This window comes from Lynx canadensis, chromosome F1, assembly GCF_007474595.2.
Source record: "Lynx canadensis isolate LIC74 chromosome F1, mLynCan4.pri.v2, whole genome shotgun sequence".
Taxonomy (NCBI): domain Eukaryota; kingdom Metazoa; phylum Chordata; class Mammalia; order Carnivora; family Felidae; genus Lynx; species Lynx canadensis.
In genome coordinates this window covers 57,518,356-57,545,924 of record NC_044319.2, presented here as the reverse complement: position 1 = coordinate 57,545,924, position 27,569 = coordinate 57,518,356, and the positions used below count along the sequence as shown (strand labels likewise).

The following is a 27,569-nucleotide window of genomic DNA, read 5'->3' as shown; positions in this document are numbered from 1 at the left end:
AAGCCCCACTGCTACACTAAAAAGTCCAGTTCAAGTAAGGTTAACTCCCTGAATTCTCTACCCCATCTATTAAGGCAAATAAATGAAGACAAGAAAGTACCAGTGGATAATACATGCGGGATCTCTGAAATCGTCTTAGCACAGGTTAAAATATCATTCTTCAAAACAGATGGGCGAAATCCTTAGAAAGTGGTTTAATGGCAGCGTCAGAAGGAAAAAAGGTTAGACATTTTGGTTTTGTGAACCTCTGATGTTACGTGGCTATAACGTACTGAGTATATTTATAACCGCACAATGGCATCTATTACAAATAACCTCGCGTGTGGAACGTATGTATGCAACACAACAGTGTGTTAAGAAATGAAATCCCTGTTTCCAGTACGTTCGACTTAAACTGTAAATTTTCTGTACTGATATTGAGTGTTTTCTTTGAAAAAATTTAAGTTTTTTTAATGTTTATTTATTTTTCAGAGAGAGAGAGAGAGAGAGAATACGAGCAGGGAAGGGGCAAGAGAGGGAAGGAGACACAGAATCCGAAGTAGGCTCCAGGCTCTGAGCTGTCAGCACAGAGCCCGACCTGGGGCTCGAACCCACAGAGTAGTGAGATCATGACCTGAGCCGAAGTCAGACGCTCAACTAACTGAGCCACCCAGGGACCTTCTGTAAAATTTTTTAATGTCAGCTACTAATTTCAGATACGGTCATGAAATATTCACTGGATTAGAACTTCGACTATCTTTTCTTTCATCCTTGAAATACCAGTATTTCCTGCTGCACACAAGGCTCCCACTTTGGAGCAATTTCTGATGGGCCAGGTTTTCCTCCTTCTCCAACAAAAAGTCCATTTCATTCCTATTTTTATGTTGTTTTAATTTAATACTTCACTGCAGGACAAAGAAGAAATAACAGTCTTTAAAGAAGCCGAACATGACAACTTCTGAGCAGGGAAAGAATCATGCCACCTTCCCTAGCCCTGAAATTACATGATTTGCCCATTTTCTAAGAAACAAAACGCCAAAAAACAAAAACACAAAAACAAACAAACAAAAAAACACAACAAAAGCCACAGGGGAAAAATTATTTAGAATGCTCTTGGAGTATTTTAATTGTGAAACTTTAAACGCGGAGTACAAACAATAACTTACTTCTAAGCTGCCTCTCTTTATTGGATTCAGCACCAATAATTTCTTCAGAAGATTTTCACAGTCGGTGGACATATAGAAGGGAATACGGTACTTTCCTCGTAAGACTCGCTCCCGTAGTTCCTTAAGAAGGCAAAGAAAGTACTCCTAACTGGCTCCTGAAATGATCATGCCTGAGATAAAACATTAGCACCGACTTCCACCGATACCTTCAAATTCTGGCCATCAAAAGGCAACGAGCCGCTGACTAATGTATAGAGAATGACGCCGAGGCTCCACACATCCACTTCAGGCCCGTCGTACTTCTTTCCTTGGAAAAGCTCGGGGGCAGCGTAGGGTGGGCTTCCACAAAATGTGTCTAATTTGTTCCCGACTGTAAATTCATTACTGAAACCAAAGTCAGCAATTTTAATATTCATATCAGCATCAAGGAGAAGATTTTCAGCCTGCGAGGAAAATTATAAAAAGAAAAAGGACAATGTAAATGCCTACACAAAATAAAATATTCATTATAACTGTTTCAGATCTCAAACATGTATTTCTTCCTTCTCATTTTTATGCATAGTATCAGATTTAGAAGCCCAGCACGGTGTTTCAATGCATAACTGTTCAGAATCGCATCCATGTAAGACTGAATGTTAACACTATATAAGTGAAGCTCTCATCTATAGGAGTATCTGCAGCTGTTTAAGAAAAGTTACTGAGAACGCTTTTTCTTCCAAGTTACTTTAAACCCATTTTTTTCCTTCACTGTAAGAAACATCCTGGAACCGTACCTTAATATGACCTATGTCAAGAAATGTAAGTTGACATAACACTAACCCTTCTTGGGCTTAAACCAACAAGGTTAGGGGCGCCTGGGTGGCTCAGTCGGTTCAGTGTCTGCCTTCGGCTCAGGTCATGATCTCACAGTTTGTGAGTTTGAGCCCCGCGTCGGGCTCTGTGCTGACAGCTTGGGAGCCTGGAGCTTGCTTTGGATTCTGTGTCTCCCTCTCCCTCCGCCCCTCCCCTGCTTACACTCTGTCTCTCTCTAAAAAATAAATATTAAAAAAAAAAAAACAACAAGTTTACTCAAAAGTGCTCTACTTTAATAGACCATCACTGATTAATGCAAAGCTCAAGAGTATACCTAAAATAACTGCCAGTCGGGGGTTCTGTGCTATTGAATTAAATCTTTCGTCTTCTCTGATAGAATGCTTCCTCAACAAAGTTCTGTTCTTTTAGTAAAACAAAACAATACAACACAGCCTCCACTAGATCTTGTTTAAGTTTCTTTTTGCTGTTCTAAAACTAGATCCTTCTCTTCTGGAGGTATATTTTGGTAGAAAGCAGTGATTTCCACCCTCATGTTTTCAGATGCTGTTTTTCCAAGATCCTAAAACAGAATCATTAAAAAAAAAAAAAAAAAAAAAAGGTTGAAATGTGCCTTTTGTAAACACAAGCTGAGTTGCTTGTGTTTACAAAAGGCACATTTCAACCTTTTTTTTGTACATGTCTCGTTTCAAACTCTTTTATAACTGACAGACTAAGGAAATTATTTATTACATTGTAGATGTGTTTTATGAGGTCACCAAAGGGAGTACAATTTGGCTAAAATGAAAGGCAGACTTGTCTGCCTCGCTGGAGAGCCAGGCACTCTGTCCACCTTGCAGCATTTCCCTCCCTCACCTTCCTTCTTTTTCCTTTCAAAGGTGTGCTAGCTTGGGATAGCGATAATAAAAAAGGGAGGTATGTTTAGCACCCAAAAATACGACAATAATGTGGCGTCACTTATGACATGAATATTGCAACAGCACATACACTTGGGACATTTCTATTAAAACCTAACATTTAAAGACCGGTGTGACAAAACCATCTGATGTTCTGATGTAAGAGCCTGGTCACTGTAAATTTCTGGGGCCATGCGTGAGCAAGTGGGGCTTTTTGGGTCTCCGTGAAGATGTCTGGATGGATGTGAAAGTACGCAGGCTGTGTCGGAAGGGCAGAGCTGGAGGGGGTCTGAGATCTGCTCCAGGAGCATGAGGGAGAGCCCATCCCCCACTCTGCAGGGAAACTCAGGGTGCTGCACATGATTTTAGTTTCTCAGATTTCTTTCCATGTAAGAAATGAGATCAGCTGGGCGTCAAACATACAGTCAGGGGAACACTCCTCTACTGTCTCTTTCTTTGTGGAAGTGATTTCTCCCTAAAATAGCTGTGGGAGGAAATGGAGAAGGAAAATTTGGGAGCAGTAGAAGATCTGCAACCTCAGAAAAATGGGGCCAGAATATGGGATTAGACTCTTGACAACTGCTTAAGACAGTACTTGTAAGTATAATATGAACCAGGGCTAGAAGCTGACAGACGACCTGGGAAAAAAATGTAAAAAAGAAAAATAGACTCCTAGGTAAGGTACAATGAAAGTTCAGTTTGGAAGAAGAGAGAAAAAGGGGGAAAAAAAACAAATATTTTAGCCCCTTCAAATATTTTAGGACCTTCTACTTCCATTAAAAAAAAAAAAAGAAAGAAAAGAGCACACCTGTTTGGCCACACTGTTTCTTTCTTTTTAAAAATTATTTTATATTTTAAAATTTCTCTTTATTTATTTGAGAGAGACAGAGACAGAATGAGTGGGGAAGGGACAGAGAGAGAGAGAGAGAGGGAGAGAGAGAATCCCAAGCAGGCTCCACACTGCCGGTGTAGAGCCTGATATGGGGATCGAACCCATGAAACTGTGAGATCAGGATGTGAGCCGAAATCAGGAGTGGGACGCTTAACTGACTGAGCTACCAGGCGCTCCTGAAATTATTTTATATTTTTAAATAAAAATGGTGTATGTACTTAAGGCGTGCAACACGATGATTTGATATATATACACAGTGAAATGACTACAACAGCCAAGCTAATTAACATAGCACCTCCTCATTTAGTTACCATTTTTGTATGTGTGATGACAGCATCCGAAATCTACTCTCTTAGCAAATTTCCCAGTATTCAATACAATATCATTAACTTTTTGAATAGAACACTGAAAGCTCAGGCAGCCAAAGCAGAACTAAATGAGACTTCACTCAAACGGAAAAGCTTCTGCATAGCAAAGGAAAGGATCAACAAAAGGTATCCTATGGACTGGGAGAAAATATTTGCAAACCCTACATCTAATAAAGGACTACTATCTAAAATATATAAGGAACGCATACAACTCTGTAGCAAAAAACCAAACACCACAATGAAAAAATGAACAAAAGTCCCTAAACAGACATCTTCCCAAAGACGATATACAAATGGGCAACAGGTATATGAAAAGGTACAGAACACCACTAACCTCCAGGGAATTGTGAATCACAACCACAATGAGATAACACTTTCCACCTGTTAGGGTGGCTATCATCAAAAGTATAAAAGATAAGGTGTGTTGGCAAAAACGTGGAGCCAAGGGACCCCTGCACAACGTTGGTGGGAACATAAACTGGTGGAGCCATTATGGAAAAGAGGACAGAGATTCCTCAGAACACTGAAAGCAGTCCTTCTCCTGGGTATGTATCCAAAGGAAATGAAAGGGTACCTTGCAGAGATATCTGTGCTCCCACATTCACGGACACAAACCTTTCATGACTGTCACAACTTTTTATTCTGAAGTATGCTAGTTTACGCTCATCACATGCATTGGACGTTCACAGAAACACTTAAAGACTTCCCGTTCCTCGAGCTTTACTGTGGAGAGGGGACACTGGCAGCACGTCACATAAACCTGGTCCTGTGCTCACTACCTTCCTTCTGGCGGAATGGGATCTCAGGCATTTTTAGATGGGGACAAAGCTCCACACTGATCTCTTACAACCAGCTCACTAATGGTGAATCAAATCCTCTAGCCTTTAATGCCAGATAACTTCTCCTTCGTATTTTCATTTTCTCAGTGGAAATACTGCCTTCATGAAGTTGCTAGGAGGCAAATAAAAACCACTTTCCTCGGACAGAGCCCGGCACAATTAAGCAACCAAAAAGATGGCTCTCATACTACAAAGCAGCTGTTAACGATTTAGACTTTTTGTCATAAAATCAGTGGCTTACCTTAAGATCACGGTGAACAATGCACTTTTGATGGCAATACTGTACAGCAGATACAATCTAAAATAAATATTTGGATAAAAGATGTGTAATTATTTTTTGGTAAAAACACCGCAATTTTCCTCCAATGATCACCTCCAACTAAGATAAATTACCAACTTAGATTTCAAAGTAATATTTCACCATTTCCCTGTTCTCTCAGCTCTGAAAACTACGTATGTTACACTTAAAACGGAAAAGGTCACTTTTTTCCAGTGTAGACACGCAGCATTCTCTCACTAAAAGACACTAAAATATTTCTTTGTCAGAGTCCATGAAGGTTTCTGTGGGCTGTTATATTTCTCTGCTGACATGATCAAATGTGTGCAATTTGTAGTTCTGATCAAATGGCTTATTCTAATGTTGGGATAACAGCTTTGGCACACATGAATCAGTCTATTTTAGGAATCATTATCAAATGTGTTCAAGGCATGTTTTTTCAAGCGAGGCCAATCAAAGGGGTATCTAGCATTGTCCTGTACTTATTCATACATAAAGAAATATAAAGAAATGGGAAAATTGTTCGGCCTTAAAACGAAACCCAAGTATCAAAAAAAAAAGAGGGAAAAATGAAATTTGATCTTAAAGCTGTTAGTAGGTCGGTCAGGCAGATTATTCTACCCCTGTAACTAGATATTGTATGCAATCATCATTTTTAACCATTACATAGGGTTCTTTGGGAACAAAGACTGAACAAGGAGGAACCCAATGTTAAGAGCCAAAGATACAAATGAGAAATAGGTTATAAACAATTCTATTATAGTTATTTTACTCCGTAAAATAAAGACATTCAAAAAATCAGATAGTAATCAAGTTAAGAACTGTTTTGTACATGTAATCCCATCTGATGTACAGGACGGCCATTTTAATTCACAGAACATTCACTTCTGTGGATTCAGTTAAATGGAAACACGCTATGAATGCTGAATACTGGTAAGGCATTTACAAGTGGAGACAGAAATGAGATTTTTAAAAGTCTAAAGATGATGTGAAGTATGACCATGCTAATAGAAATATGGGTTAAAAAACGTTCAAAGTAGAAGTGAGATTGATAGTTCAGTACTATAAAATTATTCTAATGTATATTAAAATGGTTCAGACAGAAACATGAATTCAAAACAAAATCAACACACAATGAGCAATATGTAATTCGATTAAATTCATTTTTGATTCAACAGTTTACTGAGTACCTGCTACGTGCAAGAAAATGTGCTGGCTGCTAGGGGAACACAAAATGAACACGACATGGACCCTGCCCTTAAGGAGCTGAAAGTCTGATTAAGAGAAAATATGTACATTATCTTCCATGTCTATGAGCAACCATAATACAAGGCAGAGTCATAGAAGCAGAGGTACAAAGAAGTGAGGGGAATCATATTATATAAAGAACAATTTCAGTTAGAAATGCTGCCCGGAGTAGGTGATATTTGATCTAAGCCATCCTTGAATGACAGTACTAAATATTTCAGGATGAGATTTGGTGATGGGGAGGTAGGGGCAAGGTGGTGAAATGTACTGATGTTGAGACAACACAATGTATTTGAAAGTAGGTGGGAAAATGGTAATAGTGGCAGTAAATGTTGACAGGTTGGTAAAAACCTCCAAATTCCAAATTACACAGGTACCACAGAACCACTAAATGTTTTTAGGCAGAGCAATTGTGAATGAGTATGATCAATTTGAAGTGTAAATCCCTAAAATACAGCAGAATCTTGCAATGAATAGTTGTAAGTATTAATTTTCTCAAATATGCTTTAAATTTCTAATATCCAATTTTCATTAAAACATGTTTATTAGGCAAGAGATACATACTTATATGTAAATATCGATACACCTTTTAGAAAATATTTATTTTTGAGAGAAAGAGAGATGCAGAGAGAGAGGGGGAGACAGAGGATCCAAAGCAGGTTCTGTGCTGATAGCAGAGAGCCTGATGCAGGGCTCGAACTCACAAACCATGAGACCATGACCTGAGCTGAAGTCGGAGACTTTAACCGACTGAGCCACCCAGGCGCCTCCCAGGCACCCAGTATTAATACATCTTAATGAATATATTATAAGGCTATTTTTGTATCATGGATGACAGAAATTTGCTGATAATACTGGTTTTCAAGACACTCTGTCTTAGTAACAGTGAAGAAAGCATGTTATAGATAATGATTCGGCTATCAAACATGCATTTCACATTAGACAGAATGATCTCTATGAAAGCAGTTCTAAAAGCATTTCTGCAATAAAAATCTCCTGAGCCTTAAAGTCTTAAGAATGGAAAGATAATTAAAGAGAATGCTCTGTATTAAGCATTTCATTCTCCCCAAACTCTATGACCTCTGACTTCTATCAGTTAAATATGGTGGCTTATAGTATTACGAAACTTACCTAGCAGGTACACTTTCTGCCATGAAAGAGAAGTTCTGCCTTCTCTCTGACTCACTGCAAGAATCCCCCATTCACAAGCCTAAATTTTACTGCATTATTCTATGGCCAGATCCTTCCATCCCAAAACATTCTGTACCTCCTTAGGTAGGATGTAGGAACTTCCTTGTGATTGTTCTTTTTTGGATCTTGAAAACACGATTTACAATCAGGCCTGAACTGATGCTAAAAACCAGACATGTCAGTGTTTTGCTATGAGGTGCAAATGTTGCGTTGCTTTGCAATTAACTTGTAAGTGAGTCAGGAACTCCCAAGTTTTAAGTTACTGTTATTGGAAGAGCGGAATCAATACTATGATTTTCTTGTAGGCCCTCAAAACTTTAGGAATAGAGGAGCACTGTATGGTCAATGACTGCTAAAGTTCTTTTCATGATACAGAGCAAATAAAAATAAATGTACATTTATTCTTTGTCTTAACTAAATTTATAAAGAAAAATACGTACCTCGAAAGGAAACTGAAAAACAAATATAACATATAACCTTTTGTCAAAATGACTACAAAACTGTGTGTACGTGTATCCCTCATTTTATTTTATTTTATTTTTTTTTTTATTTTTGGGACAGAGAGAGACAGAGCATGAACAGGGGAGGGGCAGAGAGAGAGGGAGACACAGAATCGGAAACAGGCTCCAGGCTCTGAGCCATCAGCCCAGAGCCTGACGCGGGGCTCGAACTCACGGACCGCGAGATCGTGACCTGGCTGAAGTCGGACGCTTAACCGACTGCGCCACCCAGGCGCCCCGTATCCCTCATTTTAAAGAACATGAGTTACCTTTTTAATTCTGAAGGAAGACATATAAATAGTAAATACATTTAATATGTATAATAAATAATTATAAAGGAAATATTTCTTATTGCATTACATTTTAAATAGCAACATGAAGAATATGAAACTGATTTCAAAAAATAATTCAGACTCTATTTTTAAAATGAGCCAATGAGTAATTATATGGATTTTATGACACTATCTACGTTCCAGCCTTCTATCCTGTTCCAACCCATCAGTAAAGATGGGCAAGTTCTTTATAATAGCAGGCACTGTCACCTTCTCTAATTTCAGACTACCCGACACAGTTTTGTCCACACAGTATGATTTCAGTAAATAAATACAGCCAGCTGACTAAAAGGAACAAGAGTGAGTAGCAGCAGTCTATGAAATATACAGTAAGATCCCAACGGAAACATTTAATGTCAACTGTAATTTTCTTGCTGATTGGCTACTAATTATAACTTCATGACTGATACTGAGAGAACAATGGCTTTTAAAGTGATGACTAGAGCTTGACTTAAGGTGAGCCTCTGGCCCAGGACAGGAGAGCCCTGAATGGTACGTCCAGTTCTTTCATGTTGCATCCTCATTATCAGTTGTCTTTAGATTTCAGACATTTTAGGATGAATGTTTGTAGGACTCCATCCTGAATAAAAGGGCCATACCTATCTTTGATATAAAGCATTTCACATATTATGCTCCAAAAAGTAATGACTCTGTGGGATAGCAACAACAGAGTTTTATAACACAAACTCACTTCATGATCAATTTGGAGAATACTATGTCAAAAACAGGTGAAACAGTTTCTCTCTCTCTCTCTCTCTCTCTCTCTCTCCTCCAGAACTTTTAACTTCTTCAAATTGTTTATATGTTAACATACATGTAACATCTCTTAGAGGAGGCCTCTGTATAGGTATTCAGTGGATCCCAAACTTTTAACTGGAGAACGGGCATCCGTGCAGAAGTACTGAGCTAGTTTTAACTGAACTATTTTAAATTCACTAAGGTATGGGGCGCCTGGGTGGCTCAGTCGGTTGAGCGTCCGACTTCGGCTCAGGTCACGATCTTGCACTCTGTGAGTTCGAGCCCCGCGTCGGGCTCTGTGCTGACAGCTCAGAGCCTGGAGCCTGTTTCAGATTCTGTGTCTCCCTCTCTGTGACCCTCCCCCATTCATGCTCTGTCTCTCCCTGTCTCAAAAAAATAAATAAACGTTAAAAAAAAATTTTTTTTTTAAATAAAAAAAAATAAATTCACTAAGGTAAAGTTTGGGACACAGCAAGTTGTCTGATGAAATTTTACTTCCATAAATTTTATGAACAATTTATAATTCATTAATTGTCATTTTCATCATCATTTATAAAGTATGTTAATTTTAATCACTTCATTCCTAAAAATTAGAAGTAAAAACCCTAGATGAACTTAAATTACTTTTCTTATATTTTCTATAAAAAGTCATATTCAATTTGAACTGGAAATATAAACATCTTACCATATTCTTCTCCCACATTTGTAAGGCTTCTTGCCTACTTAACTAAATAAAATTGACCACGGTTTGTAAATCTACAAAAACATGAGTTCTAATACCAAGACATCTTTAATGACAAAAGAAAAGAGAATGTCTTTAAGCACAATGCATATATACTTCATACATTAAGCTAACAATACTTGATAATTATTGGATAAAGGATTAAATATTTCTTTTCTTAGTTTAGTCTATATTTCCAGAACTATCAATGAATTGTCTTACCTATAAGACATTTCACTATTTATCACCATCTAAAAATAACCATATGCAACTATTTTAAATTTAAATTCAGGAAGAACAAACTTCTTTTTCAGTTTCCCATTCTTTAAAAAGTATAAGATAGCAGGACTTTTCCTCTTTAAAATACCATGTACTCTGAAGTCCAGTTTGTGATACTGTGCGTTGTACATCACTAAAAACATTAACAAAACAAAGTTAAAAACTACTTTCCATACCTGCCTAAATTTTGCACGGGCCTCTTTTTCTTTCATTCTTCCATGGGCAACTAAGTAATCAAATACTTCACCTGAATCAGAAAGGTAAAGCAATAAAATATACACAAATCTCCAATTAACAGTACAAGCAATGTCAAGTTCTTGCCTTGTTTTTAGAGCAGCTTTTGACCCACAATTTTCTGATAGTTTTACGTAAATCACAAACTATTACATGAATAGAAAAAACAGGGAAAAATTACACACAGAATTGAGTGTCTGTAAGCAGCTTATGATTTAGCAAAACTCTTTTAAAAAATAAGTCATAAAAACATAACTGAGAAAACTTGCTTTCTGATTTCAAGTATTACATAAAAATACAGTCAACTCTTTATTATGCATTCAAATAAAGGGAAGCCACAGCATGAGCAATCAAAAATTATACCTGGCATTGTATTTGGGGGCTACGTGTCAAACAAAGTAACAAAAGTCATGTTACGTTGGATCTCTCTCTTTTAAATTCTACTTGTCACGGAGTCTTGGTCAAATTCCTTCTGACTGCTTCCATTCCCACTGATTTCGTGCTTTTCCTTCCTATACTCTGATTATGCTAGTCTCACTATACTCATTTCATCTATTTCGGTCCTTAACTACTTATGCAGAATTAAATCATCCGGTGTGTGTCTCCTATTACTCTGAACCAACTTCAATGATCATATCTGCCCTATCCCCAGGACAGAACACAAAGTGGGTAGACAATACATACTTGTTGAAATAATTCAAACGAGAAACTGTGGAAATTTCCTATTAGACCTGTTACTTTACATGTATATAAGTTTTTTTTTTCATTTTTCTCTAGTTAATACTTGTAAAAAAAAAAAACCTAAATTACTATTCAGTTACAATATTAAAAATAAAATATCTCAGTATAAGGGAGAAATTTATTTTTAATGTCCTTATAATTTACACCAGATAGATATACATGTCTATTTAAAACTCCTAAGACGGCTTAAGGCGTTCTTGTAAATATAGCAGAGTGGTTAAAAACTCAGGCTTTAGAATCAGACCAATTTTGTTATCAATCCCTGTTTAGCCCTAAGTAGCTACTGGGAGACATGAGGAAGATTTCTCAACTTTATTAAGATCCTGCTTCTATTTACTGCCTATCTCACATGGCTGTTATAAGGATTAAATGAAATAATGCATGTGCTTAACACAGTGACTGGCATACAGTAAGCACTCAATAAATTATACATTTGTATCTCAGTATACAGTAAATTGTATGTGTGTGTGTGTATGTGTGTGTATATATATATATATATATATATATATATATGCAATATCAATCCTAGGATATCAATAAAACATTAAAAACCAAATATGTAATGATGTATGTCAGATGAAACTAATACACCTACAGTGTCAGACAACATATGATACCAGGCATACTTAAATGACTGAATGGGATGATGAAAATAGATGTGAGTGGATGCTCTAGTTGACCCATCACGGTAGTTAATTCCAGATATGTGAGTTTAGGCTGGGAAAGACATATGCAAGAATTCAAAAATATGGACTGCTCTTAAGTTCTGCCTAGGACATCCATAGCCCAGATGTTTACAAGACTTAGTCCTTCACTTATTATATATTACTTGTTTATGATTTGCTTCCCCCAAAGAATGTAATCTTCTTGAGGGCAGGGACTTTGTGTTTGCTCACCCATGTGTTCCCAGCAGCTAGAATAACATGTGGTACATAACACACATCTAATAAATAATGTTTGCGTGAACGAAAGAAGAAATAAAACACACCATTCCAGAGCAGCCGAACACAGACTTTTAACAGGTTCTTTGGGATTAAATGTGGTTCAGAATCATAAAGGAGTTCCCTGCCTACCTAATCACAGAAAATCTTCTGCTCCATTAGTGAACCAGAATCAAAACTGATCTAAATACTCCTGACAAAGAAGCAGCTGTCTGACTCAACTCTTTTTCTCATGACAGATTCAATCCTAAAATATCTAGAAATTTCAGAGGAAAAATATTAAGTGTTGATTATAAAAGTTACCTTGCCAGTTATAGATTAAAAAGGCAAGAAAATGATTCCCGATTTAGCACCACAGAACCATGACGGTTTTGTTAGAGGATCACTAACGGGCAAGACTTGGCGAAAACCTACCACTAGAAACCAGAACTGAATGAGAGAGCACCTGGTATGGGCTGAACTCTGGTAAACACCTCTGCACACTGTACCCCACGGCCCTTCCTCACTGTGCTACTGAAGGAGAGCGGTGAGGATCCCACGCGCTCTCTGTTCCTCCAGCCACTGCTCCCCTTCATCAGCGCCAATACAGAGTTGACTGCACTTCCCGTTTATCATTAAACAGCATACATATTAATATTAACACAGCCTTGTGGTGGCGCCTCTTCATAAAAACAGAAGTGTCCACCGATTTTTAGCAGTCTGTAATTTCTCATATCAAAGCTTATCTAGCCCCTTTCTCTACACTTTAGATCACCAAACGGGGGGAAAAAAAAGAGTCTAAGTGAACTAAAAATAACACCCAGGGTTCCCACGCTGACAAACTGTTATATAAAATCTAACTAAAGGATAGAAAGAGAAATAATCCATTATGTGGTATCCATACATTCACTAATTTTATTACAGACCTACATCTCATACAAATTTGCATGGCTGTATTAGTATTTTAAAAACATCCTATAATAATAAGCCTTAATGACATAGGTTTTCACGTTAAGTCAAAAAACCTACATTAAAATACTTTCAGGATGAGAAAAGGCTTTGCAAAAAACCAAACCTACTGAAACTTTCAGTTTGCATTAAAAACTGAAAAAGCTATTAAAATAGATGTAATATTTATAGTAAACATTTTTAGAAATCTAAGAAACAGTACAAAAATACATAGTTTAGGTATAATACTAGAATAAATCCTCTTTATTCTTACATACAAATCTACACATTAGCTAAAAGGATCAACACTAAATTCAACCCTAAGTTTTTCTACTGATTAGCAAAAAAGCTAATTAGCCACAGTGGTTTACATAATTTCAGCTGCTCTCCTCTTTTTCAATTGCTTAACACCTTCAAGCATTCTGTTTTACTGGTTCAATGATTTAGCTTCAGAAATTTTTAAACGTGTTTCTAAGAAAGTTCTGTGCCTCAAAGTCACAACAGTAACTTTGAGCCAACATCTGTCTCCTTTGAGGGGAAGTGTGGAAGATGAAGCTGCCTTTGTTATATACCAGTGTTTGAATCCATCCCATTTTCGACACTATGTAGTCAAAGTATCCATTACATTCCACACATGCATCTGTATTTCTCTGTCAACTCAGTCCTCTAACTTATAACATGTATAAATCGATACTTGTTTAAATCGAGACATTTTATGGATTATCTTGAAAATCCATGTATATTGAGACTCTGTCATATGTGACCAACCTCTGGCCCAGAACACACTTTTACTATAAACTTTATCAGATACATTGTGAATTTGAAATTTCCTTATAGCCAAGTGCTTCTAATCACAATATTATGACATACTATAATATGTACAGAAGAGAATCAAAACATTCATAACAATGTAAATTTAGGGTTTTGAAAACTGTCTTTAGGCAATTTTATGTAAGCCAAAAATCCAACTTTTAAATGTAGGATCAATAGGTCTTGAGAGCAAACACTGAATTTTCCTTAAGATACACCACTTAAAAGCATTTTAAATAAAACTGTCGATTCATTAGTAACAGTGAACACGTAAGTGTTATAATAAACCTTTGGGTGTTGATAGTTCTGTATGTCTCATCAAAGATAACTTTTCCACCCCTCTCATCCTTACCCCCACTCGCATACTCCATGACTAAATAGAGGGTCTTCTCCGTTTCAATAACTTCAAACAATTTTACTGAAAAAAAAATTAGAGATATAACTGTAATTGTTAGCATATATGGGATATGCTTTAAGAAAATTTAAGGTAATCCTAAACCAGTGGAAAATCTGAGTATTTACTAAAAATTATTAATGACAATTTTAAACTGAAAAATTCTCTCAAAGGTAATTACTACTGTGGAAGAAAACCACTTACCACAAAGTGATTTGGAACCAAATCTGTTGGGTCAAAAGAGTTAAGTTTCTGGGATTGAAAACCATTACTTTTTCTAATGAGAAGAACATAATAAAAAGGAGACGCTTAAAATCAGGATAAAATTTTAACTAAGGCTTAAAAGAGACTGTATTATAACAACACATATGTTGCACTATCATAAAATGTTGACCAATCTTTGGTACAGAATCAAAAATATTCTATAATTATGTGGTATTATAAAAGTTTTTGGTTAAAAAAAAACACCAAATTATCAGACTTACATAGTTGAAATGATATACCACAAATAATCACAATAATATCTCTAGTAAATATAATATTTTTAAATGTGAAAGAAACAAGTGTTTAGAAAATGGGCAGGTTAAAAGAAGAATTACTTTTTCCTTCTTATCATCCATTGACTTGATATGTTACATGTAATCAATCTATTTATTTGTAAATGTAGGGGAAAACCAGAACTTATAGGAATAAATTCACTAAAATTGAAATCAACCCTATTTTCTTTAAAATTCAAATTAGTTATTTTGCCCTATGATCAAACCTAAATGCATATTATCAAATTATCTGGAATTCATTTCTTATAAATACTGCAATGGCAAGCAATCTCTATTTAGGGCAATTTAGAAAGGAGATAAAAAAATATTCATATGCATTAACTCCAAGTCAAATATATTATTTTAATGGAGAACTTAAGACAGCAATAGAGTAGAAAATAGCCATTTGCAGCCTTCAATTTCTATAAAATTCTACCTTTTCAAAGAGTCTCAAATTAAGGAATATACTTCATCGTTAATTGTATACATGAATTTCATACCTATGTTAGGATGATTTAATATCTTCATTATTCGTACTTCTCGAAACAACTGTTAAAGAAAACAGGTAGACATATTTCTGTTAAAACCATTCGCTTGAAGAAATTCATCTTCGTATAAGACACTAGAAGATCCTGGTAATGAGCTAAGAAAGAAACAAGAGATTTGTTTCTCAGATTGACCTCTAACTCTGCTGAGGCTTGATTTCCAGGACAAGTATAATGAGATGAACTCAGATGGTTCTGTTTGCGTGTGTACATGTGTGTGAATACACCACATACAATAAAACTTGCACTTTTATTTGACTGCTCTTCATTACTGGCAATAAAAGAAAAATACTGTGGAAATGAAACTAAATGATCTCTCACATGATTTTTATCCAAAACCAAGCTTCCTTGGAGGCTGGGGTGGTGGGGAGGGGAAGGGGGTGGTGGTTCTGATACTTTAGTCATCTCTACTGGTTGATCAGGCACTTTATGAAAGATTAAATGATATAAACCTACACTAAGTAAAATTTGAAAAGGAAACAAGACTATTTTCAGTAGCATTTTTAAGGAGACTTGTATAATAGTAAAGGACAATAAAAATTTATTTACCACATTATATAAAACCAAAACATACTGAAAATAAGTCACTTGAAACACGAATGTTAAAAATTCATGCCTTTTATTTTTCAATATAGGGCCCATTTTTCAAAAGTGTGATCTGGCATTTTTTTGCTCTATGCCATCTTTTGAGTACATGTTAAGTTCAGAATCAAGCATCTAGTTCAGGAAAACAGAAGGGCCAATAACTGATAATATTCGAAAAAAGTCTATATTATGACATATGATCTAAGGTTAATGCTTTCAGAGGGGAAATTTCTCCAAGGAAGATATACAAATGGCCAGAAAGAATGTGAAAAGAAGCTCAACATTATTAATCATTAGGGAAATGCAAATCAAAACCACAATATGAGGTAACCCTTCAGACTCAAGATGGCTACTATTAAACAAAACAAAATAACAAGTCTTGGCAAGGATGTGGTTAAAGTGTATACACCTAAAAGCAGGGACTCAAACAAGCATTTGTCGTACACCTACGTTCACAACAGCTAAAAGGAAGAAGCAGCCCGAGTTTCAACTGATGAATAAATGAACAAAATGTCGTATATACATACAATGGAATAATATTGTCTTTTTTAAATAAAACAATTTTTTTTAATTTTGAGAGAGAGCATGCACAAGTGAGGGAGGGGCAGAGTGAGGGAGGGGCAGAAAGAGAGAAGGAGAGGGAGAATCCCAAGCAGGCTCTGCACTGTCAGCACAGAGCCTGATGCAGGGCTTGATCCCATAAACTGTGAGATCACGACCTGAGCCGAAACCAAGAGTCGGACGCTCACTCAACTGAGCCACCCAGGCACCCGGGATAACATTCAGTCTTAAAAAGGAAAGATACTCTGACATACACTAAGATGAACAAACCTTGAGGACATTAGGCTAAATGCAATAAACCAGTTGCAGGAGGAGAAATACCATATGATTTCCCATGTATGTTAGGTATGTAGAATAAGGTCAAACTAATAGACACAGAAGTCAGCCAAGGCCTGGAGTGACTGAGGCAAAGAGTTTCACTGTCTAATGGGTATAGAGTTCTCAGTCTGGAAGATGAAAAAAGTTCTGGAGATGGCCGGTGGTGATGTGTGCACAATAATATGAATGTATTTGACACCACTGAACTGTATGTTTAAAAATGGTTAAAATGGTAAATCTTAGGTGTACTTTAACACAAGTTAAAAACAGAATATAATGTGTTGATATGCCTCAAAAAATTTCACACCAATGATAAACCTACGTAAGGCTTATCTACCACTAAAATCTCATCCTAGCTCTCCTCCGTATCTACAGAAACTTGGGAGTCATCCTTAACTACATGCCTCCCCGAAGTCTGCACATCAGATCTATCACCAAGACCTACTGATCCGACCTCCAAAATTCATCTCACATCTGCCAACTTCTATCTATCCATACAGGCAACACTGTCACACTGGATCCCATAGGTCTCTATACATCCATTCTGCATTCTCTTTTCTGTCCTCCCATCCTCCAACCCATTAACCATGCAGCACTACACTGCTGATCACCACTGCTGGTTTTCCAATGCCATTAGAACAAGATCTTCAACATGGGCTACCAGGCCTTGAAAATCAGTATCTTGCCTACCTTGCCATGCTTATCTCATGACACTACGCACCATCGACACGGATGTCTCCTCGATGGACTTCACTTAAGGCAACCAGCCATCTTTCTCAGTTGAACTTGCTAAGATCCCTCACTACTCAGGGCCTTTGCACACGCTCTTCCCCCCTCTGCCGGGAATGAATGCTCTTCATTCACTTTTTGAATTATGAAATATTTCAAATTTGTTAAAAAGTACAGAAACAAATATAGCACTTACCTCCGTATTCACTACCAAGATTAAACAACTTATGTTAATGTTCTGCAATATTTTCGTGAGATTTTATTTTTAGGAAAAATTATGAATTTTAATTATTTAATAAAATATGAAGACATTAATCATTCTAGTCATAGCTAGAGTATCCCTCTCTCTCTTTTTCTTCCTCCCCATCCTAGGTAAAACCACTACCCTAATGCTGGTATATAACAAGCTATATAAGCTTTTATTAATTTTCTATAATGCATATATAAATAGCAATATTAACTTTTTTGTGTTTTAAGCTTTATATAAGTGGAGTCATATTGAATATATCTCTCTAAACTTATTTTTTCTTCAACATTATGTTTCTTTGTTCTACCCCTGGTATGTACTGATCTGGTCCATTTACTTTAATCGCCATGTTCCATTACAGTACATGAGGAAACTACAGTTTATACACTGTTCTATTGAGGATGCTTAACTTACTGATGTATTTTCCCTACTGCAGTCAGTGCTATAACGAAAATTCTTGACACGTTCACGGGAAGTCCATCGTTTACATTAGGGTTCACTCTCGGTGTTGTACATTCCAGGGGGTTCAACAAATGTACAATGACACGTATCCAACACTACAGTATCACACAGACTAGTTTCACTGCCCTAGATATCCCCCCACGCTCCACCTACTCACCCTTCCCTCCCATAAATCCCTGACAACCACTAATCCTTTTTACTTTTTCCATAATTTTACCTCTTGAGAAGATCATACGGCTGGAATCATGGAATATGTGGCCTTTTCAGGTTGACTTCTTTCACTTAGTTAATATACATTCAATGTTCCTCCGTGTCCTTCCATGACTTGACACAGCATTTATGTTTAGCACCGAGTGATATTTCATTGTATGGATGTACCAGTTTATTTATCCGTTAACCTACATCTTGATTGCGTCCAAGTTTTGACAATTACGAATAAAGCTGCTATAAACCGTGTGCAGGTTTTTGTGTGGATGTAAGTTTGTAACTCATTTGGGTAAATGCCAAGCAGGATGACTGGTGGATTTTACGGTAGGTATGTTTAGTTCTGTAAGAAACCACCAGACTGTCTTCCAAAGTGGCCATGCCATTTTATATTCCCACCAGCAATGAGAGTTCTCGTTACTCTACATCCTTAGCAGTATTTGGCGTTGTTAGTGTTTTGTATTTTCACATTCTAATAGGTGTGTGGTGGCATCTCACTGTTGCTCAAATTTCCAATTCCTAATAACAGACGGTGTTGATCATCTTTCCATATGCTTATTTGCCATCTATATGTTTTCTTTGATGAGATGTCTGTTCAGATCATTTGACCACTTTTTAATTGGTTGTTTGTTTTCCTGAGTCTTTTCAAGCCAATTTTCGAGCCTGCATTTCCAACAATACCAGATGCCTGTGGTTAGTAGTGAACATGGATTGTTCATCAAACACCTTTTTGTTTCTACTTTGCAACATCAGAGAATGGGTCATTCTCATGAGCAGTCCTGGAGTCCTCTCATGAGCCCCCTGGGCAGAGGGGGCAGAAGTCACATACCCTCACTTCCTCCTTGAGGCTCTCAGGGAGATTGGTGGTCTGAGTGGTTAGTCTGAGTGGGGTGCTCAGGTCAGCAGAGGGAACCATGTCCAGGGGGTACCAGACATAGGACTGAGGAGATGCTGCCCCTGCCCAGACTTGTGAGGACTGATGGCAGGGGTAGAGTTCCGAGGTATCTCCTGTGTTCTGGGTGAGGAGTCCCCTCAGAACACACACAGGGTTCTTTTTTTTGGGGGTGGGGAGACAGAGAGAGACAGAGCACAAGTGGGGGAGGGGCAGAGAGAGAAGGAGACACAGAATCCAAAGTGGGCTCCAGGCTCCGAGCTGTCAGCACAGAGCCCAATGCGGGGCTCGAACCCATGAACCGTGAGATCATGACCTGAGCCAAAGTCGGACGATTAACCGACTGAGCCACCCAGGTGCCCCCACAGCGCTCTTACCTTAGCTGCTGACACCATCTAGGCCTCCCCTGTCTACTTACCTAATGCCCTCCTCCTCTGAACAAGACCCTTACCTCCCTGAGAGCCCCAAAGAAGTAAAAGAGGAAGTACCTCCCAAAGAGGAAGTAAGGGGCCCATCATCACGTCACCTTTGCCCAGGGACTCACTGGGCTGACGGCACGTGCAGGACTCCATGGGTTAGATTTTCAGAAAACGTGTACTTCTGGTTTCAAACTTTTTTTTTCTCTTGCTACAGCACATTAGCAGATAAAATTCACACACTAGTAGATAAAATTTACATGTGAGTGTATTATAAAGAATAAACACAAATAGTCCCTATTTTGGTTTTGCTATACTATACAGGTTTTAAAGTAGCTGGACTGGCTATCAATATGAGCAGCAATACTGTAAGTTTCATTTGCATTCTTCAGTATTATCTCTATCGTGTCTTTGCAACAGGAAAGTGCCCAATACCAATCTTGTTCTCTACGCTTACATATAAATAAACTGCCCGTTTTCTTTACTTAGTCTTGCTTTCTTATTAAGACTTCACCTGTTAACTTGTTGTATCTGACTATAAAAGCACAACTCACCAGCACTGCAGTACAGAAGCCTGTAACTGGCCCCCACATCCCCTCTGCAAATCTAACGTGCACCATCCGAGCACCCTCAACACTCAGTCCACTGTGCGCCCCGCATCCTTGCACTCCTTAAGTTGAACAGAATGCTTACCAGAGGTGATCTAGGTCCCAAACATATTTGTCAGGTATACGTGTTACTGTAAATAGATAATTTAACTAGTATATCTGTTTTCTTCTTTTTTTCTTAATTTCTATTTATTTTTTAAATGTACATCCAAGTTGGTTAGCATATAGTGCAACGATGATTTCAGTAGATTCCTTAATGCCCCTTACCCATTTAGCCCATCCCCTTCCCACAACCCCCCCAGTAACCCTCTGTTTGTTCTGCATATTTAAGTCTCTTATATTTTTGTCCCCCTCTGTTTTTATATTATTTTTGCTTCCCTTCCCTTATGTTCATCTGTTCTGTGTCTTAAAGTACTCATATGAGTGAAGTCATATGATACTTGTCTTATCTAATTTCGCTTAGCATAACACCCTCTAGTTCTATCCACGTAGTTGCAAATGGCAAGATTTCATTCTTTTTGATTGCCGAGTAATACTCCATTGTATATCTATATCACATCTTCTTTTAAAAAAATTTTTTTTTAACGTTTATTGATTTTTGAGACAGAGAGAGACAGAGCATGAACAGGGGTGGGTCAGAGACAGAGAGGGAGACACAGAATATGAAACAGGTTCCAGGCTCTGAGCTGTCAGCACAGAGCCTGATGTGGGGCTCGAACCCACGAACTATGAGATCATGACCTGAGCTGAAGTCGGACGCTTAACCAACTGAGCCACCCAGGTGCCCCTATCACATCTTCTTTATCCGTTCATCTGTTGATGGACATTTGGGCTCTTTCCATACTTTGGCTATTGTTGGTAGTGCTGCTATAAACATTGGAGTGCATGTGCCCCTGTGAAACAGCATACCTGTATCCCTTGGATAAATACCCCATAGCGCAACTGCTGGGTTGTAGGGCAGTTCTATTTTTAGTTTTTTTGAGAACCTCCATACCATTTTTCAGAGTGGCTGCACCAGTTTGCATTCCCACCAGCAGTGCAAAAAAGATCCTCTCTCTCAGCATCCTCGCCAACATCTGTTATTGCCTGAGTTGTTAACGTGAGGTGGTATCTCACTGTGGTTTTGATTTGTATTTCCCTGATGATGAGTGATGTGGAGCATTTTTTCATGTGTCGGTTAGGCAGCTGGATGTCTTCTTTGGAGAAGTGTCTATTCATGTCTTTTGCCCATTTCTTCGCTGGATTATTTGTTTTTTGGGTGTTGAATTTGATAAGTTATTTATAGATTTTGGATACTAACCCTTTATCTGATAGGTCATTTGCAACTATCTTCTCCCATCCCATCAGTTGCCTTTTAGTTTTCCTGATTGTTTCCTTTGCTGTGCAGCTCTTTATTTCGATGAGGTCCAAATAGTTCATTTTTGCTTTTGTTTCCCTTGCCTCTGGAGACGTGTTGAGTAAGAAGTTGCTGCGGCCAAGGTCAAAGAGGTTTTTGCCTGCCTTCTCCTCCAGGATTTTGATGGCTTCCTGTCTTACATTGAGGTCTTTCATCCATTTTGGGTTTATTTTTGTGTATGGTGTAAGAAAGTGGTCCAGGTTCATTTTTCTGCATATCGCTGTCCAGTTTTTCCAGCACCACTTGCTGAAGAGACTGTCTTTATTCCATTGGATATTCTTTTCCTGCTTTATCAAAGATTAGTTGGCCATACGTTTGTGGGTCCATTTCTGGGTTCTCTATTCTGTTCCATCGATCTGGGTGTCTGTTCTTATGCCAGTACCATACTGTGTTGATGATTACAGCTTTGTAATACAGCTTGAAGTCCATATATTCGCTTTCTATCACCGAATAAGAAATTACCACACTCTAGCAACTTGTAACGACACACATTTATCATCTCACAGTTTCTGTGCATCAGTAGGGGTTCATTGGGTCCTCTGGCTCCCATCGAGGTGCTGCAGTCTCATCTAGGGGTCTGACTGGGGAGAAATCCATTTCCAAGCTAACCCAGCCTGCAGCTTTAGGACTGAGGATGCTGGTTTCTTACTTGCTCTCCAGCAGAGGCCACCCTTACCTCTTAGAGACTGCTTACATGTCCTTGCCAAGTTAGGCTTCTCCAACATGGCTGTTTACTGTATTCAAGCCGGCATGGATAATCTTTAGGGCAAGTTGGCTAGAAAGGCAGTTTTATATAACATAATGTAATCATGGGAGTGAAATCCCATCACCTTTTCCATATTCTGGTGGTTAGAAACAAGTCAATGGTCCCGCCCACATTCAAGGGGAAGGGATTATACAAAGGTGTGAACACCAGAAGTGGGGATCACAGGCAGCTGCCTTAAAGTTTGTCCAATACAATTAAATGTTACATAAACCAATGAATTCAAGTTTGTTGTTTAACAAAAAACAAAACAAAACAACACACACACACAAAAACACAAAAAAAATCTGTAAATTCTAGATAAAAGCTGCTAGAGAAATTGCTGCCCACTTAAGTGTGGGCAGAATAAATATCAAAGATTAAAATAAAATCTTGGGGCTGCTCTCAGATCATTCCTGGGTATCTTTAAATTCTCCCTCATTAATTAAAAAAATAAAATAAACCTGGAAATAGCAGCAAGTGTGAGTTTAGGGGTGAGATTTGTGCAGGATAAACAAAGCTAAATGCCAATCAACAGGCCCAAACTAAGAAGGGGGGGTGGGGTGGGGGAGAAACCTTGGCCTTAAATTGTTCAATGGTATGCACTGATGTGTTCAATTTAAATATTAAATATCTATATAAGTTTTCGTAATTCCTCCCTTTACCATACTTTTTCAATTAACCGCTCCTTACGGCAGGCAAAAGAGGGTTTCCACCTTATTTTCTCCAGAAAGTGGCCCAGGGAGTGTAGCGTGTCATTCCATACAAGCTCTAATTCCAGCTCCTCTTCCTTCTCTTCTGCCTCAAGGAAGCACACAGGATTCCAAGTGTGTAGACAATGTTGTCACAGGGATAATCTTGAGGTTATTTCTCATTAATTTTTATGAAATTACTGGCAAATTCGGTGGTTTACTCTTGGAAGCAAACTGGTTGAGACATACCCTAGAACTAATGAAAACATGCTGATGCCACCTCCCAGCAGCTCCACGTCTGACATTCTAAAGGAATGGATTAGCTGTACATGCTTCAAGCACTTCTCCACAGATACTGGGGTTTGCTTGTTGGTTTGTTCGTTCCCTAAGCTGGGTTTTGGACTGGCACTGAATTCACGAATGCGGTCCCTGACAAGAACCTAGAATTTAGCCCTTGTGTTCTACCAAGAAGTGAGGTGATCTGGGGAGAGGATTGCAATGATCTTGTGAACATTAGGGCATACCTGAACAGAAGTACCACGCCACTGCCATCTGGAGATGAAGCAGGAGAAACAGTTACAGGAAGGGCCAAAGTTCTCATAAGGTAATTTCTTATTCCAGTTAAAAAATTAAGACCTAGTCATTGGATTCCTGTACCTCAAAGATGTCTTCAATGTACTGTTCTATCCTTAGTTTCCTCTCCTTCAGTAATCGTTGACAAGAAGTGAGGAAAAAACCGTAATAAGCAAGAGCACGAATGTCTGTGTGGGTCGGGTGTGTGAAGGCTAAAAATGACGGGCAATGGTGGAAAGACCAAGAGTGGCTGCTGTTGGAAGAGCGATCGGTGTGTGTTAAGGGGCATCCTGACTCAGGATAATCAAACGCCAGTGGCCTGACCTACCAATCACCCTTCCTCCCAAAGAAACACTTCAGCTGTCAGCTAGATATGGGTCATTAACACTCCAAATCCAGAGAGCTGGGACCAACTGCACAGTAGCACATGGCTTGAGTAAAGGTCTAAGATGTCTCTTCCTCTTCGTGACTCCCCTCATGCCCTTCCCTAAACTGCGATATTCCAGCTGGCTGCACACAGGAAAGAGACGGGACTAATTAACCACCTCAGCTGCCCGAGTCAAAGGGAGCAGGGAGAGACAGCGAGCCACATGTCTGTGATCTTTTAGCTCAGAGAAGACGTTTATCAGCGAGGGTGCCAATCTTACCAGTGCCTGCTATTCCAGGCTATTCTAAGAAAGGTGGACAGGGCTGAGGGGAGAAGGAGAGCTGAAAATTTAGACCATGACAAGTTTACCTTGAGATAGACTATTATTGTTAAAAAAAGTCAATTATCACATGTATCGTACGCCCAGGTACAAGTCAGGAACACAAAGGTTTGCAAATATATTAAATAGTCCCACAGCACTAGTTGAGTTTCTGATTCTAATTTGTAGTTCATTTCCCTTGCTCGCTTTCAAACTGTGACATCACGATGTTCCTAGCATTCTCAAACTTAGCAGGAAAGCTCCGAATTCGCTAATACCCTCCAAACTTACTATTTCAACTTTGCTGTGGGCTGGAAATTGAGGCTAGAGTTTGTTCAAATTCTGTGTGCCGAATTAGAGAAATGAGTGCTGAGTGAAGACTTGCGATGGGTTTTCTCTAACTAAAAGGCAGAGAGGGACCTCAGTGTTTGGACTTTGTGACAGCTACTCTCGCTGTTCAGAGGCCTCTGTTTCCTTCTTGCTTCTTGGCATTGTTACAGGTAACTGAAGTTAGTAAACAAGAGAGATATTTACTTTTCAATTCAGTCCTTTTTGTTAGGGCTTAAGGTCAGGATCAAACTCCATCAGCGTTAATCAGTATTTGCCTCAATTATGAGCATTTTCTTTTTCTCCTCTCAACTGTTCTCTTCCTTCCTGCCTCTTGTTTTGTTTTGTTTTTTTCTTTTTTTGATGGTGGGAAAAATCAGTTATATTTAGAAGTAGCCACGTGGATATGGCTTAGACAATCCTCGTTCTATTTACACCCAAAGAATCATAGTCAGGGGCCAGTCAAATGCACATCATCTTCCTTCCACCAGACCCGCTCACCGTGTGCCCTTGTCACAGGATTTCTGCACTGCTCCTTTGGTCTCGGGGCACATGGAGAACAACCCCGTGGCCCCAGGGAACTTGACAAAGGCACAGTGGTCAAGCTTGTTCCCACTGGGCGAGATCTTCCAGGCTGTCATCAGTCTTGGGGGACTGGGCTCATAGGAGGATGGCGACATTCAGATGTTCTTGCACCTGTCGACACAGCCTTCTTGGCCTTTCCAGCATTTTGTTCTGATTGGGGTTTGGCGAGGGGCAGGAAGCCCTTCTTTGCCTTCACTGTAATCTTTGTAAAAATCCTATCTCTATCTTTGATAGCAGTTTACTGGTCTATTTTTTTAAACTTTTTTTTTTTTAAGTTTCTTTATTTTTGAGGGACAGAGCATGAGCAGGAGAGGGACAGAGACACACACACACACACACACAGAATCTGAAGCAGGCTCCAGGCTCCGAGCTGTCAGCACAGAGCCCCATGCGGAGCTCAAATCTACTAACCATGAGATCAAGACCTGAGCCAAAGTTGGACGCTTAAGTGACTGAGCCACCCAGGCGTCCCAACAGTTTACTGGTCTATTAATGTGAGGTGTGGTGACAAGTGCAAGTGATATTCAGGTCCAAGAGACTGCCGGGTTCTCGTTTAGTCTCTCTCAGAGGCTCCCGTCATTGAGGGGTTTTGTAGATGAAATGCCTGTATTAACAGAACCCTAAGATTAAGCTTTCAGCTTTTAAATTTCTAGGATCATCTTTTTACTCCTTTTTAAGCCTCCAGACGTGTTATTGGTACACCACGTATTTTATATAGTTATTGCTAGTAGCAATTTAACAACAGGCTAATTTCTTAAGTTCTTTCCATGAAATGGTAGTTCAAAAAAGATCTGAATACAATTAAATGAATATATGTTAGATGACATCTCACTAAAAAAAACAGAACAATTGTTCAGTATTGCTTTCCAACCTTGACAACTTGAAGTCAATTGTTTGTTGCAAAGTTAAGAGAAGAAAATGCTCTTTAAATGACAGGCTGGGCCACTTTCCAAATTTCATCTAGATAGATTACCAGATTGTAAGACTCTTATTTCTTATAAACTGGTTCTAATTTTATATTTCTTGAGTCCTTCCCAAGGTCTTATACAACTCTGAGCTCAAGTTGATGTTAAGTAAATGTACTGAGATAACAAATCAAATAATTTCAGAGGAAAGATATTAAACATAAAACAGATCAAATTTGAAAACAGTTTAAATTACAAATGATGGAAATTAAAATGAGATACCATAATGCATTCATAAGGTTGGAAAAAATGAAGAAATCTGATAATATAAAGTGCTGACAAAAATGAAGACCAATAGTAAGTATCATACAGTGTTAGCAGAAGTATAAATTGGTGCAACCACTCTGAAGAGCAATTTGACATTATCTGGTAAAGCTGAGGATATGCATGACCTTCAACCTAGCAATTCTGCTTGGACAGATATATCCTTTTATACACCTTTCACAAATAGACATACACAATAACGATCGTTGCTTCATTGCTTCTGCAGCAAAAACAAAAAGCTAACTAACTTAAAAAGAAAAAGTGAAACACAAAAACACCAGGAACAATCTACATGTCAACTAACAAAAAATACACAAACTGTAGTATATCTATTAACAAGACAATGGGTAAATTGTAGCATATTCATGCATGCCAATAGCAGTAGTGAAAATAAATGAACTAGACTATATACACTAACGTGACTAAAACTGTAAGGTAATGGTACGTGGAAGAAGCAAGCTGTACAAAAACAAGAAGTTTAAAAAATAATATGTAGTCTTTTACGTATGGAAACACACATGTGAAAAACCATTTAAAAAAATTTTTTTTTCAATGTTTATTTATTTTTGGGACAGAGAGAGACAGCATGAACGGGGGAGGGTCAGGGAGAGAGGGAGACACAGAATCGGAAACAGGCTCCAGGCTCTGAGCCATCAGCCCAGAGCCCGACGCGGGGCTCAAACTCACGGACCGCAAGATCGTGACCTGGCTGAAGTCGGACGCTTAACCGACTGCGCCACCCAGGCGCCCCGTGAAAAACCATTTTAAATTTGAATGGGAATAAGAAAGATCAAGTTCAGAACAGTAGTTATTTCCAGGTAGGAAAGAAAATATAGGAATAGAACCCAGAAATAAAACATAAGGCTTTAGTTGTAGCTGTAGTATCTTATTTCTTCAAAAATACTAGAAATGAAATAGTTTAGTCTAACAAATGTCATAAAAAAGTAACTATT

The 27,569-nt window shown here is 38.3% G+C and overlaps 1 protein-coding gene across 2 annotated transcripts in view; it reads right to left on the bottom strand.

Moving 5' to 3' along the window:
- The window catches only part of MARK1 (microtubule affinity regulating kinase 1), a 119,736-nt gene that overhangs the window by 35,305 nt on the left and 56,862 nt on the right, over positions 1 to 27,569 (bottom strand). For both annotated transcript variants that reach the window (XM_030302501.1, XM_030302502.1), the window contains exons 4-9: positions 15,320 to 15,368; positions 14,242 to 14,307; positions 10,413 to 10,483; positions 5,192 to 5,248; positions 1,352 to 1,588; positions 1,146 to 1,265 (exon numbers count right to left, since the gene is read on the bottom strand). In XM_030302501.1, the coding sequence (XP_030158361.1) occupies positions 1,146 to 1,265; positions 1,352 to 1,588; positions 5,192 to 5,248; positions 10,413 to 10,483; positions 14,242 to 14,307; positions 15,320 to 15,368 (600 nt within the window). The remainder of the gene's footprint in view (positions 1 to 1,145; positions 1,266 to 1,351; positions 1,589 to 5,191; positions 5,249 to 10,412; positions 10,484 to 14,241; positions 14,308 to 15,319; positions 15,369 to 27,569) is intronic.